Genomic DNA, 15,787 nt, shown 5'->3' with positions numbered 1-15,787 from the left:
TTACAACGAGCTCCTCCTCACCACCATAGACGAGGAACATATCTTTAGTCCTTCTCAAGTACTTAAGAATGTTTTTCACCGCTGTCCAGTGACTCTCACCTGGATCAGATTGGTGTCTGCTTGTCGTACTTAGCGCATACGAAACATCTGGACGAGTACTTATCATTGCATACATGATAGATCCAATAGCCGAGGCATATGGCACTCTACTCATGCGATCCCGCTCATCAGCAGTCGAAGGACACTGAGTCTTGCTGAGATGTATGCCATGTGACATAGGCAAGAACCCTTTCTTTGCCTCTTCCATGCTGAACCGCTTCAACATTTTGTCAATGTAAGTATCTTGGCTTAAACCTATAAGCCTTCTCGATCTATCTCTATAGATCTTAATGCCCAGAATATATGCCGCTTCCCCAAAGTCCTTCATCGAAAAACTATTTTTCAGTGAAGTCTTTACGGACTCAAGCATAGGAATGTTATTTCCAATCAGTAATATGTCATCCACATATAAGATTAGAAATACTACAGAGCTCCCACTAACCTTCTTGTAAACACAAGACTCTTCTTCGTTCTTGGTGAAGTCAAACCCTTTGACCACTTCATCAAAACGAATGTTCCAACTCCTAGATGCTTGCTTCAATCCATAAATGGATCTCTGAAGCTTGCATACCTTTCCAGCATTTTTCGGATCGACAAAACCCTCGGGCTGTATCATATACACGTCCTCAGCTAGGTTTCCATTCAGGAAAGCTGTCTTGACATCCATCTGCCATATCTCATAATCGAAATATGCAGCTATAGCTAGAATAATCCGAATGGACTTAAGCATCACTACGGGCGAGAAGGTCTCGTCGTAGTCAACTCCTTGAACTTGTCGAAAACCTTTTGCGACAAGTCGTGCTTTATAGATGTGAACATTTCCATCCATGTCCTTTTTCTTCTTATAGATCCACTTGCACTCTATGGCTTTAACACCATCAGGCGGGTCAACCAAGTTCCAAACTTGATTGTCTCCCATGGACTCTATTTCGGATTGCATGGCATTCTGCCATTTTTCGGAGTCTGGATCCATCATTGCTTCTGCATATGTCGCAGGCTCATCATTGTCCAACAATAATATTTCCCGCATTTCGCGGAGCCTTGCCGACCTTCGTGGTTGTGGCGGTGCTTCTCTTGCCATGGGTATCTCAACTTGTTCTGCTACGTTAGCATCACTCATTGATTCTTGCCCGATCGGCTCATCTTGAACTTCTTCAAGATGCACTGTCTTTCCACTCTTTTCTCCTTTGAGAAACTCTTTCTCTAGGAAAACCCCGTTCCGAGCGACAAACACTTTGCCTTCTGATCGGTTGTAGAAATAATATCCCAAAGTTTCCTTTGGATATCCCATGGAAATGCACTTATCCGACTTGGGTGTGATCTTGTCCGACTGAAGTCGCTTGACAAACACTTCACATCCCCAAATCTTTAGAAAAGACAAACTAGGAACCTTTCCAGTCCATATCTCATATGGTGTCTTAACTACGGATTTAGATGGTACCCTATTAAGTGTGAAAGCTGCTGTTTCTAGAGCGTATCCCCAAAATGACAACGGTAGGTCCGACTGGCTCATCATTGATCGAACCATGTCTAACAAAGTTCGATTACATCGCTCGGACACACCGTTTCTCTGAGGTGTTCCAGGCGGCGTAAGTTGTGGAATAATTCCGCAACTCTTTAGATGATTGCTAAACTCGTGGCTCAAATACTCGCCTCCACGATCAGATCGTAAGGCCTTAATTTTCTTGCCACGCTGATTTTCAACTTCATTATGAAATTCCTTGAACTTTTCAAAGGTTTCAGACTTGTGCCTCATCAAGTAGACATAGCCATATCTACTAAAATCATCAGTGAAAGTTATGAAGTATTGGAATCCTCCTCTAGCCGTCATGCTCATTGGTCCACATACATCACTATGTACGAGTTCCAACAAGTCTACTGCTCTCTCAGGAAATCCTGTGAAAGGCGTCTTGGTCATCTTGCCTAGCAAGCAAGCCTCACATGTCTCGTATGATTCAAAATCAAACGAAGTTAGAAGTCCATCAGAATGGAGCTTCTTCATGCGCTTTTCACTTATATGACCCAAACGACAATGCCACAAGTAGGTAGGACTCAAATCATTAGGCCAAGGCCTTTTAGCACTTACATTACAGACAGGTGAACCATCAAGATTTAAAACAAATAATCCATTCACAATGGGTGCAAAAGCCATAAACATATCATTCTTAGAGATCACACAACCATTGTTTTCACTCGCAAATGAATAACCATCCTTCATCAAGCATGAAGGAGACAAAATGTTTCGACTTAAACTAGGAACAAAATAACAATTATTCAACTCCATAATAAATCCTGACGGGAGGTGGAGTTGCATCGTCCCGACGGTCAACGCAGCAACTCTTGCATTATTGCCCACGTGGAAATCAACTTCTCTTTCCACGCTTCTACTTCTTATCATTCCCTGCATCGAATTGCAAATATGAGCAACCGATCCGGTATCAAATACCCAAGAATTAATAATTGTATCAGCGAGAAAAATGTTGTTTATAACATTAACAACAAGCGTACCTGAGGTAGAAGTACTCTTACTTCCGCCATTCTTCAAGGAAGCTAGGTACTGCTTGCAGTTTCTCTTCCAGTGACCAAGTTCATGACAGTAAAAGCACTCTGTGTCTGGAGCAGGTCCAGGTCCAGCTTTAACCTTGGGCGGTGGGTTTGGCTTGGACGTTCCAGCATTGCCCTTCTTCTTCCAAGAATTGCCCTTCTTCTTAAAGCTAGGCTTGTTCTGTATCGCCATCACATGGCTGGTACTAGCGCTTTTCTTGATGTCAGCCTCTGCTGTTTTAAGCATGCCACACAGCTCATTCAGACCCTTCTCCGTCCCATGCATATGGTAGTTCGAGATGAAGTTCCCATAGCTAGGCGGAAGAGACGAAAGAATGAAATCAGTGGCCAACTCTTGGCCCAGTGGGAAGCCCAGCTTCTCCAACCGTTGAGTGTAACCAACCATCTTGATTACGTGTGGTCCTACTGCTGCGCCTTCTGCTAGCTTGCTCTCAACAAAGGCCTTAGACACATTGAACCTTTCAGTCCTGGCCTGTGTTTGGAACATGTCTCTAAGCACCACGATCATATCGTGCGCCTCATGGTTTGTTTCGAACTGCATCTGCAGCTCGGGTTCCATGCAAGCAAGCATAAGGCAGCTTACTTCGAGGTTAGCATCACATGCTTTCTTGTAAGCATTCTTAGCAGCAGCGGGTGCATCATCAGCAGGTTCTTCTGGTAGTGGGTTGTCTAGAACATCTTCCTTTTTCTCAGCCCTGAGAACAATTCTCAGGTTACGGATCCAATCCGAGTAATTTGTTCCATTCAACTTGTCCTTCTCAAGGACCGAACGCAAAGCAAACGGTGTAGTGCTGCTAGGTGCCATTTAATCTACAACAAAGTAATGCAAAATACACTAAGACAAACATATCCATGATAGAGCAAATCACATTAAACTATTTTAACAGAATCTACTCCCACTAAAATCAATATCCCTCTATTGAAACTTAGTGATTCAGGATCCACAACTAACAAGTCCACTAGTGAGATTTAGCATCACCGCTAGCAAACAAGGTAGATTGGTAAGCAACTTTTGCTAATCATATCACATATGACTCCTGTTGTTGGGTGACATCTCCATGTCTCGGCGCCCAACCGTTATGCCCCAAGGTCCTTAACCGTTAAGATGACCTCGTTAAGCAAACCAACCCTTATGCGTGTAAGTGTCCGACACAAACCCGTCTAGTCAAGGAAAACTAGTGGTACCCTAATTTCATAGACCCACCACTAATTGTACAAGACATGGGACGGTGCAAGTTTTAGTTGGGAGGGCATACTAACTTAAACTTTGTGAGGGATCGTTCTACTTCTAACATCACAGCATGCAGAAAGTAAACATAAACAGAATAGCATTCACAGAGTTGTGACACAGTATGGCCCGTTTTCATATGGTGATCTCCATCTCCATAGAACCTGTTCACCATGGTGATCTCCATCTCCATGTTCCATGTGCGCCATCCTCCTGGTGATGAGTCCTCCAAGAACTAGAGCATGCTATTGCGCCTAATAGCTAGTAAAGAATCTAGTGATGAAGATTACATAGTTTAGTTGCTTGGATCATCACAGATTGGTACGCAGACCATTAAATACAATAAAGTGACAACACATATGGCTCCTGACGTGTTGCCGTACGCGCGACACGCAGGTCACGAATGAGTTACACACATGCATCACATACACAAGGGGGCCATACTGATCACAAGATACATACATACATCCTGCAAAACAGAGTTAGGCGCCCTATCGTTCCAAACTTCGGATGCCCGAAACTCCATCTTCCAAGCCGAATTTGGGAAATCTAATATCGCCGAAAACGGCGAAGCGGTTGAATTTCATGTGTAACTTTTTCTGTAGATCAATTTTCATATAAAATTCGCCCCGATCCGAGATCGTACCGAAAAGTTACGGCTGATTTACCGAAGCATACGCATACGGCAAAAATCCCGACCCCGGCAATAGATCTCCTCTACTATTGCACATCTAATGCGCATGGCGTATGACCCTGGATTTCGATTCGACCAATCATATTGATCTTCGCTCACTGCAACTGGATTTACGTGTATCACTTAACTCCGATGGCGGAAACCGACCGGTAGGAGTATGTCGTTACACTACCATTGCAGCAAGGGCACGAAACGAGGACATAGATCAAACGGAAAACTCGCATATCTCCATATGTACACATCCCGAATCCAAAAATAAGCAGCTACGGCTCTGATACCACTGTTGGGATACAAGGTAGGCTACACTAGCGCGAATCAAAATTTCTACCGCGTATAACCAGGAAGAACTGCCGTATAAGGATCACGGGATTACCACTCGACGCACTACTGGTGCGGAAGATGTAGATATGCGTCGATGCAGTGAAGACGATCATGTAGTCGTACGTAATCGATCAACGTAGTCGTACGTAGTCGATCACGTCACGTCCAGCAGCTCCTCAGCAGCTCGTCCACGTGCAGCAAGATCGCCTCCGGTGCCGCGGCTCATCGTCGGCTCGTCGTGGCTCGTCGGCGGCTCGTCGATGGCTCGTCCAAGTGCTGCAGGCGCAACACCTCCAAGGTATCCACACGTGCAGGGAGGAAGCGTCGCAAGCCGGACTGCTAGATCCGCGAGTTGCAACAGGCGAGGGCGTGGGAGGCGCGGCAGGTGTGTTTCGCCAAAAGGTGTAAACCCTAGGGCGCCCCCACCCCTCTATTTATAGAGGTTCCTAATGGGCCTCTGGGTCCGAGGCCCATTAGTACTTCTAAACCTAATCCAACTCGGATCAGATCCGAATTAGGCTTCCAGCCCCTTAAGTGTGTGACCCTATGGGTTCGGATACGTATAGACATGGCCCGAGTACTCCTACTCGGCCCAATAATCGGTAGCGGCCTCTAGCAAGACGTGCCAACTCCTATACGCACACGAAGATTATATCAGACGAACCATCACAATATAATATACATGCTATTCCCTTTGCCTCACGATATTTGGTCTAGCTTCAAGCCGACCGCTCTTTCTCGATCCTGTGATTCGGAATCCCTTTGTAGGTTAACTCTTAACCGTACGTAGCATGGCCATGCATTTTCGGATCCGATCACTCGAGGGGCCCAGAGATATCACTCTCAATCAGAGAGGGGCAAATCCCATCTTGATTGACCATGTCTCATAGCATGCTTCTTGACAAACCCGAAAGCTACCTTTATAACTACCCTGTTACGGCGTAGCGTTTGATAGCCCCTAAGTAGGTCGATCCACATCTAGAATACATGCGACAATCTCAGGTCTAAGGACAAAGCGTGTTTGTTGTTTAAAGAGAGAACTACTTCTCGTGTTGGGTCAGTCCTAGCACATGTCTCCACATGTGTCCACATTATTAGTTCAATATCTCCATATCCATGACTTGTGAAACATAGTCATCAACTAATACATGTGCTAGTCTAATATTCATGTGTGTCCTCACATGAACTCCGACTAGGGACAACTTTAGAATAACCATACAAGTAAAGAGTTTCACATACAATTCACATAATTGCAAATCAATTCAAGTAGCCTTCAATGGATATTCAATGAACACAACATACAAATCATGGATACAAATGGAATATCATCATCTCTATGATTCCCTCTAGGGCATACCTCCAACAGAGAAAGGTGCTACAAGCGAGGTTGCAACAGATGAGAAGACAGGGCGAGTGGTGGCACGGGCAAGCGCGAAACGGCGGCATTGCCGGAGCACGTCACTGGTGGGGCGAGAAAAGGAGCTGTTGCTGCCGGAGTCGGGGTTGGCGAGGGAGGAATCGTCGCATAGCGAGTTCGTGGGCGGCGTGACTGTGGAGAGGCGGAAAAGCCGGAGGGCATCGGGTCTTGCAGCCGGGGATCCGGCGAGATGATGGGCGCGAGTTGCGAGGTGGTCTAACACAGCAGCGGCAAAGTTCTGCCACGACGGCGACGAGGCACCATGGCGCGGTCGGCGAGGGCGCGAGTGAGACGAGGCGATGCAGAAAGGGTTGCGGAGGGGCTTCCGCTGCGATTGGGGAGGAGGGCGCGGGAATCCATCCTGTCGCGGCTGGCGACTGGGCGAAGCGGCGGGTGTCGGAGAGATCAGGCCACGCGGCGGAGAGGCTCTGAAGCGGGCGCATGCTGCTCAGGCGTGTCTGCCTCGGGAGATTCGGGTAAGAGATTTGCGGATCCACCAGTCAGTCTCGGTTTCTCCTCTGCTCAAGATGGAAAGGAACACTGCTGCTGAGACTTAGAAGGAACTGGTGGTTCTGGTTGGGTTTTCAGGGGTCGGGACCGGGAACTGGAGGTTGAGCGCTTAAGCTCAGGGGAGCTAAGTCAGCGGGATTAGGGACTCGGATAGGATTAACTCGGTTGATTTAACCGGGGTCGTTACAGCCTACCCCCCTTAAAAAGAATCTCGTCCCGAGATTCGGGTGTAAGGGTAACCAGTGGGGGTGTGCAGTCCTTACCTCCTTGGCTGGAAAGAAAACCTCAGAAATGTTTGTTCAGATACTCTTCTGTTTCCCAGGTTGCTTCTTCTTCTGTGTGGTTGTTCCATAGTATCTTGTACATTTTGACTGTTTGCCGTCGGATATGTCTTTCCTTTCGGTCAAGGACCTTGGCTGGATTCTCAGTGTAAGGTAGGTCGGACTCAATTTCAAGTTGCTCCTGCTCCAAGACCTCAGTTGGGACTTGGACACATTTTTTCAGTTGGGAGACATGGAAAACATCATGAATGGCCGAGAGCTTTTCTGGGAGTTGGATCCAGTACGCAACGGGTCCACAAATTTCCACAATCTCATAAGGGCCAATGTAACGGGGAGCCAATTTCCCTTTTACTCAAAACCGTTGCACTCCTTTGGTCGGGAAGACTCGAAGATATACGTGATCACCAATGTCAAACTGCAGGGGTCTCCTCCTCCTGTCGGAGTAACTCTTCTGTCAAGATTGGGCTGCCTTGAGATTTGCTTGAATTATCTTAACTTGCTCTTTGGCTTCTACTACTAGATCAGGACCATAGGTTTGTCTTTCTCCAGCTTGTGACCAATTCAAAGGTGTCTGACACCTCCGACCATATAAGGCTTCAAACGGTGCCATCTTCAAACTGGTCTGGTAGCTATTGTTGTAGGAGAACTCTGCCAATGGTAAGCACTTATCGCAATTCCTGTCATAGTGGATGACACAAGCTCGTAGCATGTCTTCAAGGATCTGATTTATTCTTTCGGTCTGACCATCGGTTTGAGGGTGATAAGTAGAGCTACGAATGAGCTTGGTGCCAAGTGATGCTTGTAGCTGTTCCCAAAAACGCGCTACAAACTGAACACCTCGATCAGATATGATCGTCCTAGGCACACCGTGCAGGGAAACAATACGGTCAAGATACAACTCTGCATATTTCTTGGCCGTGTAGGTGGTGTGGATAGGAAGAAAGTGGGCAGACTTGGTAAGGCGGTCCACTATAACCCAAATGGAGTCATGTCGCTGAGATGTAGGAGGCAGTCCAACAATGAAGTCCATGCTGATGTCTTCCCATTTCCAAGAGGGAATAGGTAGGGGTTGCAGGGTACCTGCTACCTTTAAATGGCTGGCTTTGACACGTTGGCAGGTGTCACATTCCAAGACATAGCGTGCAATTTTCAGCTTCATTCCACTCCACCAAAAAGTCTGACGAAGATCATGACACATTCTATTGATGCCAGGATGGATTGAGAACTTGGAGAGATAGGCTTCATCTAGGAGTTGCTTCTTAAGAGTAGGGTCGGATGGGACAACAAGTTGGTTCTCATAGTACACTCTCCCATTCTCATCCTGTCGGAATTGCTTATACCCTTCATCCTTCCATGAAATCTTCCTTTTAATTCGCTTTATTTCCTCGTCCTCCAACTGTGTCGTCCCAATTTGGTCCTCCAAAGCAGACTCACGGGAGATGTGAGCGAGGATTCCATGGGAAACAATTTCCAAATTAAGTTTTCCCATCTCATGACACAGAGTCTCTGTGAAGTTGGTTGCCGACAAGCAATTGCAATGGGTCTTGCAGCTAAGAGCATCTGCCACTACGTTGGCCTTGCCAGAGTGATAATGTACTTCCAAGTCATAATCCTTAATCAGCTCTAACCATCTTCTTTGTCGCATGTTGAGGTCGGCTTGAGTGAAGATGTATTTGAGGCTCTTGTGGTCAGTGTAGACGTTGCAGTGGGTGCCCATTAGATAGTGTCTCCATATTTTTAGGGCGTGAATCACTGCTGCTAACTCAAGATCATGGGTCGAATAGTTCAGCTCATGAGGTCGTAACGTCCGTGAGGCATAGGCAATGACTCGGTTGTCTTGCATAAGAACACACCCAAGTCCAGTGCCAGAGGCATCACAGTTTATGTCAAACAGCCTAGAAGGGTCGGGTTGAGCTAAAACGGGGGCAGAAGTCAACAAGTGTTTCAAGGTGTTGAAGGCTTCTTCACATTTCTTGCTCCACCCAAACTTGACTTCCTTCTTCAGAAGCTCAGTCATCGGCTTAGCTATCTTGGAGAAATCCGGAATGAAGCGCCGATAGTAGCCTGCCAGTCCAAGAAAACTTCGGATCTGGTGAACTGAAGTGGGTGGCTTCCAATCCATGACTTCCTGTACCTTACTGGGGTCAACGGCTATGCCATTCCGAGAGATAGTGTGTCCCAAGAACTTGACATTATCTAACAAAAATTCACACTTGGAGAACTTGGCATAAAGATGGTGATCCCTCAACTGTTGAAGAACCACATGAAGATGATCGGCATGTTCTTCTTCGTTCTTCGAGTACACTAGGATATCATCAATGAACACCACCACGAACTTGTCCAACTCGGGCATCAACACCAAATTCATGAGATACATGAATTAAGCGGGTGCATTGGTGAGTCCAAAAGACATAACCAGGTACTCGTAGAGTCCATATCTTGTGGAGAAGGCAGTTTTGGGAATGTCACAGGGTCTGATCTTGATTTGGTGATAACCGGAACGAAGATCAATCTTGGAGAATACTCTTGCCAGCTAACTGATCAAACAGATCATCAATGCGGGGAAGGGGATACTTGTTCTTGATAGTCACCGCATTGAGGGGTCGGTAGTCCACACACATGCGTAGACTCTCATCTTTTCTTCTTCACAAACAGGGCTGGGCAACCCCAAGGTGAAGTGCTGGGTCGGATAAAGCCTTTCTCCAACAACTCATGTAGTTGGGTTTTTAACTCAGCCAACTTGCCGGGTGGCATCCGATAAGGTCTTTTGGAGATAGGGGTGGTGCCGGGGATCAACTCTATGGGAAACTCCACATCTCTATCGGGCGGCATGCCTGGCAAAATATCGGGAAACACGTCGGGGTACTCACAGACTGCAGGGATGTCCTTCAGTCGGGTCTCAACTGCGGGATACGCACAAGAATTCACATCTTCTCAGCGAGGCAATTGGACAACAGAGGGGCCTTGGTAGGGTGAGTTGACATGGATGGCTCGGGCTGGGATATCTAGCACAACCTGGTGCCTAGTCATCCAATCCATTCCTAGGATGACATCAATCCCCTCTAGATCGAGAATAACAAGATTCTCCTTAAAAAGGGTTCGGCCTAGCTGGATAGGCACATTGACACTCATCCTATCAGATGTGATTACTCCACCCGGGGTGGATATCCTAAAAGACCCTCTTGTTTGGCATTCCTTTAACCCATATTTGTCACTAGCCTTTCTTCCAATAAAACTATGTGAGGCTCCTGAGTCAAACAAAATCAAAGTTGAACGATTGTGGATAAGAAAGGTACCCGTCATTATCGGTGCACCTTCAGGAAGCTCTGCTGCATTGGTGAAGTTCAGCCGACCTTGGCGAACTTGCATCTTGGGCTTCTTCCCTTTATTGAGCATCGCATTGCTCTGCCCTGGGCGCTGATTCTGATTCCTGGGGCAGTCCTTGGCAAAATGCCCCACATTGTCATAGGTGAAGCAGCGGTTACCATTTGCAGGGCGCGGTGGCGGTGGTAGGGTCGGCCGGCGGTGCCTGAGGTTGAGATCCCGGGAAACGAAATGCTGCTGTCGATGGGGGTCGGGCAACCCATCTTCCTTACTACTGGGGTCGGCTGGGCGCCTGTGGGGGAACCATTCTGAATCGCTGTGCAGGTGGGCTGGGCGTCGGCATTGGAGCCTTCCTCTTCCTCTCGGCTGCCAGAGCCTTCATGCAGTCCTCTTGTGACATGGCCAAGTTGACCAACTCGTTGTACGTATTCACCCTTATCGGGTTTAATCTCTCTCTGAGCTCCAGGCTTAGCCCTCTGCGGAACCTGTCCTGCTTCTTCTCATCTGTGTCCGCATGGTATCCAGCATACCGGCACAGATCATTGAAAGCCTGCGCATAGTACAGGACATCACGATTTTCCTGGGTAAGGGCCAGGAACTCGTTGAGTTTACGCTCCAGGAGACCTTCAGGGATATGGTGGCCCCTGAACACCGTCTTAAACTCCTCCCAGCTGACGACGTGGTTGGCCGACTGCATGGCGTGGTAGTGATCCCACCAAAGGAAGACAGAACCACGCAGTTGCTGCGTGGCGAACCGAGCCTTGTTCTCCTCCAGGCAATGGGCAGAGAGGAAGGAGAACTTGGATTCGATGGCACGAATCCAGACGTCGGCGTCGAGCGGGTCTTGTGTCTTCTGGAACAAAGGGGGTTGCGTCCCCAAGAAATCCTCATAGCGAGCAACATGAGGCTGCCACTGAGCCCTTCCCCCATGGGGCTGCTGCTGTTGCCCCGGGGTCGCCGCCTTCCCTTCCGATCTTGGTCTCCTATCAGCATGACCGCCGGAGGGGGATGGTTGTTGTTGGGTCCTGTAGACGACCCGGCGGTCGGCCGCTGTAACCGAGCATGTGGGACATGTGTGGCGACCGAACGCTGTAGCCATGCAAGATGATGATGATGATGACCGGCCGCCATAGTGGTGCACGTTGCGGATGGCGGGCGACCTCTATAGCCTTGCGTGCTGGCCGGGAGGCGCGCTCAACGTGCTCCTGCCGCCGGACCGAGCGGGAAACGGGGCGGCGCTCCTTCCTTTGTTAGTCAGTATGGGTGATGAGTGCCTATGACCAATGTCAAAGGGAAGGCAGGACGGTGCAGCTGTAGCCCCGTGCGGTCGTGGCTATAGTGCGTCGTCTGAAAACTATGGCGGGTCACATCAAGGTGCGCGGGCACCTTTCTGCGCGTCAGAGCCGCGCTCTGGGTAGGCGCCCCATGGGTCGCATTTATGGCGAGATCAGTGGGGGCCCACGAGATCCGCGCCCTCATCCGTTGGTCCATACCCGCCCTCGGGCAAGGCGAAGGCCTGTCTTGTGGGCCCGGATGCGTCCGACCCCTAGCGTCTAGAGTCGGGCGAGGCAGAGCCTTACGGCGAAGGGTCGGGCGCGTCCGACGCCCTGCACCCGGGGTCGGGCGAGGCGGAGCCTTGCGGTGAGGGGTTGGGCACGTCCGACCCTAGGACCATAGGTCGGGCGAGGCGAAGCGGAATATTTCCCGTTGATGCCAGGTCGACGGAGGTCACTGTCGCCGCAGTTGGGCCCGGAGCCTTATGATCGTTGTTTAAGGAGTACAAGGAGGTCGTTAATATTCCCCCCAACACAACTCGAAGGATAATGTAGTGTAGCAGAAAGCTCCGTATGGGGTGATGAATGTAGTCTTGATTTGGTCTTCTTCCTTAAGAGCAATTTGGTGGTACGCTGAATAGTAATTGAGGAAGCAGAGTAGGGCACATCCAGTTGTCGAGTCGATAACTTGATCGATCCTATGGAGCCCGAAATGATCCTTTGGACAGTGCTTGTTGAGGTCCGTGTAGTCGGCACACATCTTCCACTCGTTGTTGTTTTTCTTTCGCACCAGGACGGGATTGGTAAGCCACTTTAGATGATAGACTTCTTTTATAAAACCCGCCGCGAGTAGTTTGGCTAGCTCTTTTATATTGCTTCTCTTCTGTCTTGGGCAAATCACCGTAGTCGTTGTCTTTTTAGTATAGCTTTTGGATCCACCTTCAGTGAGTGCTCGATCAACTTTCTAGATAACCCCGGCATATTTGATGACTTTCATTTTGATAGGAGATTTGTATTCCTCCATCACAAGTCGTCGTAAATATCTTTTAAACATGTTGAAATACGTTTGTAACGTGAAAAATCTAGGAAAACGGAATAGGACACCCTCACGCGGCTGATAAGTGATATTGCCTAGAATATCAGGATGCCAGAGAGAGGCTAATTTCAAATCCCATTTCTTGTCATTGTATATCAGAGGCACGCCAAGGAGCGAGCCTCCGGGCATTGCGCGAGGGAATGCAGCCAGAGGCTTCAGCTTCATTGTAGGAGAGGGGAGGAGGTTAGGTACGTGCCAACCGCTGCTGGATCGCCAATAATTCGCCATTGCCGGTCCTACCGGCAACCACCAGGACCAAACCCAATCCACAATGACTGGGATAACATAATGGCTGGATATTTCCAATTAAAATCTATGCACCTCAGCATGGCCCCACAAGGCAGGAAAAAGGTTCCTTGCTTATCCAGCGGTACTACCTTTTTGTGTTTACATGGTGCTATCAGATACTACTATTAGTGCTAATCCTGATCTGAAATGTGACTTATCATACGTGTTTCCTCGTATGGTGGCTTGCTTATTTCAGTTTAGCACGCAACCGTGGGTAGGTTCATCGCAAAGTCGTGGCATCCCATAACTTTATATGGGCATCTCGTCTACTCTGGTCCAGTTTGGATCCCCTATGAATTATGCTTGTGCAATTTTACATAGTAGTGTTGCACTGCTTACTTAGAAAAAATAGATATTCAGGAGTTTTCAGTAATTTTCAGTAGAACTCCATCAAATGCTCATCTCGCACAGTCACTCAATCTTTGCGAATAGCAACCGCAATATTCAACGTCTCTCTTGCAAAGAAGCAGAAGAACTTTTCCACAAAAATATGTCCGGACTGCTCTCTTTTCTGCGGCGAAAAAAAAATTGCAAACAAAATTGTCATACACACCGGTAGCTTCAGTAGTCACAGTCGCAAGTGGAGAAGCCTCACTGCAACAACCAAAGGATCAAGCTCCGCACATCCGCACAATTGAGGAACGAGACGCATCACAAGATTTCAAAGAAGTGCAAACGATTCTTTCTTTTACAAAATTTTTCATCGTCGTCGCCGTCGACACAGGGAGCTGACAGAAACCTTGCATCCTAAAATCTCATCAAGGGATCAGAGCAGGATTAATGCATTTCGACATGTACAAGGATCATCCGTTAGCTTCCATGATTGTGTCTATGGATACATACATGGTCAATGAGAGCTTAGAGTGAGCCTTCCTTGGCCGAGAGCCGCTTCAAGAATTCGTAGGCGGTGACCATGGTGGCCGCCGACAGCGACATGGACGCCCACCTCGGCCCGAGCCCACGGTAGCACGCGGCCCACCCACCCTCCCGCACCAGGTCGCGCGCCGCGGCCGCGAGCGTCGGCGCCCGGGAGCCGGCGCCCATCACCTGCAGCCGCGTCTTCACGGTGTCCAGCGGCATGGTCACCAGCGCGGCCGCGCCCCCCGCCGCGGCGGCGCTCGCGCCCTGCACGGCCACCGTGGCGCCGCGGCTGTCGTGGTGCGCGGGGCCAACCGCGCGCCAGAGGAGTCGCTGCGCCGTGGCGTAGGACGCCCACCACGCGGCGCTGGACGGCGCGTAGGTCAGCACCGAGACGCCGAAGCCTCGGTACAGACCGCGCACGCCGTCGGCGACCAAGATCTTCCGGAACGCGTCGGCGCCGCCGTGGTAGTGGGCGGCGGCGGGCGCGGGTGCGGTCTGAACCATGAGGCGCTGGCTGACGACATCGACTGGGGTCCAGACGACCTGCGCCGCGACGGCGGCGGAGACGCCGCCCGCGGCCGAGGCCGCAGCAGAGGCCGCCGGTTCCGCGAAGCCGAGGCGAAGCGCAGCGGAGCCCACGGCGCTCTTGGTGGCCTCGAGCGCCGCCATGTAGAGCGCGCGGGCGGGCACCGTGCCCGCGAGGGACACGCCGAAGCCGCGGTAGAACCCCCGGGGCCCATCGCGCCGGAGAATCGCCGCCGCGGCAGCCGAGGCCGCGGCCTGCGGCGGCGGCGCGACCTGGAGGTGCGTCTTGAGGACGACGGCCGGGTAGAGCGCCGCGGAGACGCCGGAGAAGAGCGCGGCGCCGAGTACGAAAAAGCGCGACTTGTCGAGCATCTCCCAGCTCACCTCCGCCGGCATGCACCGCGCCTCCTCGACGTCGCCTCCATGCTCATCAACTCTCGCGGAGCCAAAGCTCATCCTTTTTCCGGATTTGCCTCCCACACGCCCGCTCACCTCAACAAGGCTGCCGATCTAGCAGCTGCAGCTCGATCCAATCCAACCACTCCCTGCGAGCCACCGCCGCAAGAAGTCAGATGTGGAAGGGATGGAACATCTCGCGCGCCGAGTAGACGTCGCCGTCGGTGTACCCAGTCGCCGACGGCAGCATCTCCGGTGAAGGGGCGAAGGCTTTCCTTCCTCCTCCACTCTGTTTCTTCTTTGGATCGAACGGGAGAACCGGTGGCCTGTTCCGCGAACGGGAAAAGCGAGACGAAATAATCTGGGACACGAGTGGTGTAATTGAATATTTATATAGACGACGATTAGGTGTACCCAGGGGACCGCCACGTGGCGGTCGTTGCTATTTGCTGCTGCCATGGAAGTCTTATCGGCTGCCCAGGCACTGACACAGATCTGCCAGCACGAGAGTGATCTGGACGCAACTTAGGGCCGATCGGCCTTTACATCGAGCCCACATGTGTGGCTAACAAGCCCATTTTGAATATATGATGCTGAAATATTAGGCCCTCTGTAATGCTACAGTAATGCACAATAGAATTCGGGCCCATCTAAGATTTTTGGCACCGCTAATGGCCCTGTTTGGTTGATTATAAGCGGTTTTATAGGTGAAACAAAAGTGAAGATCCCACTCAAACTCTCAACTTTCTCTCGGTGTTTAGCTCGTCTTCGACTGTTCCCGTTCTCTCTCCTAGGGAGAGCGAAGCAATGCTTCTATGCGAGCCACATGGAGGTGAATACATGGGATAAATGCTCCGTAGCATCCCTCACGAAGTTCTCTCCATTGGGCAAAACCAACGCCCTTCATT

At 49.9% G+C, this 15,787-nt stretch overlaps 1 protein-coding gene across 1 annotated transcript; it reads right to left on the bottom strand.

The window, feature by feature from the left end:
* Nucleotides 1-13,731: 13,731 nt before the first annotated feature.
* LOC117836148 (uncharacterized) lies at nt 13,732-15,256 on the bottom strand. The gene has a single exon (XM_034715524.2). It carries the CDS (start codon nt 14,937-14,939, stop codon nt 13,956-13,958), a length of 984 nt encoding a protein of 327 aa, XP_034571415.1. The 5' UTR covers nt 14,940-15,256; the 3' UTR covers nt 13,732-13,955.
* Nucleotides 15,257-15,787: the final 531 nt, after the last annotated feature.

Source organism: Setaria viridis, chromosome 9 (assembly GCF_005286985.2).
Source record: "Setaria viridis chromosome 9, Setaria_viridis_v4.0, whole genome shotgun sequence".
Lineage (NCBI taxonomy): Eukaryota > Viridiplantae > Streptophyta > Magnoliopsida > Poales > Poaceae > Setaria > Setaria viridis.
Note: the sequence above shows the minus strand (reverse complement) of the source record. Positions and strands in the feature narration are given on the sequence as shown.

Bases quoted from the DNA above. Each gene is read 5' to 3' on its own strand.
- LOC117836148 (XM_034715524.2), bottom strand. From the start codon at position 14,939: ATGAGCTTTGGCTCCGCGAGAGTTGATGAGCATGGAGGCGACGTCGAG.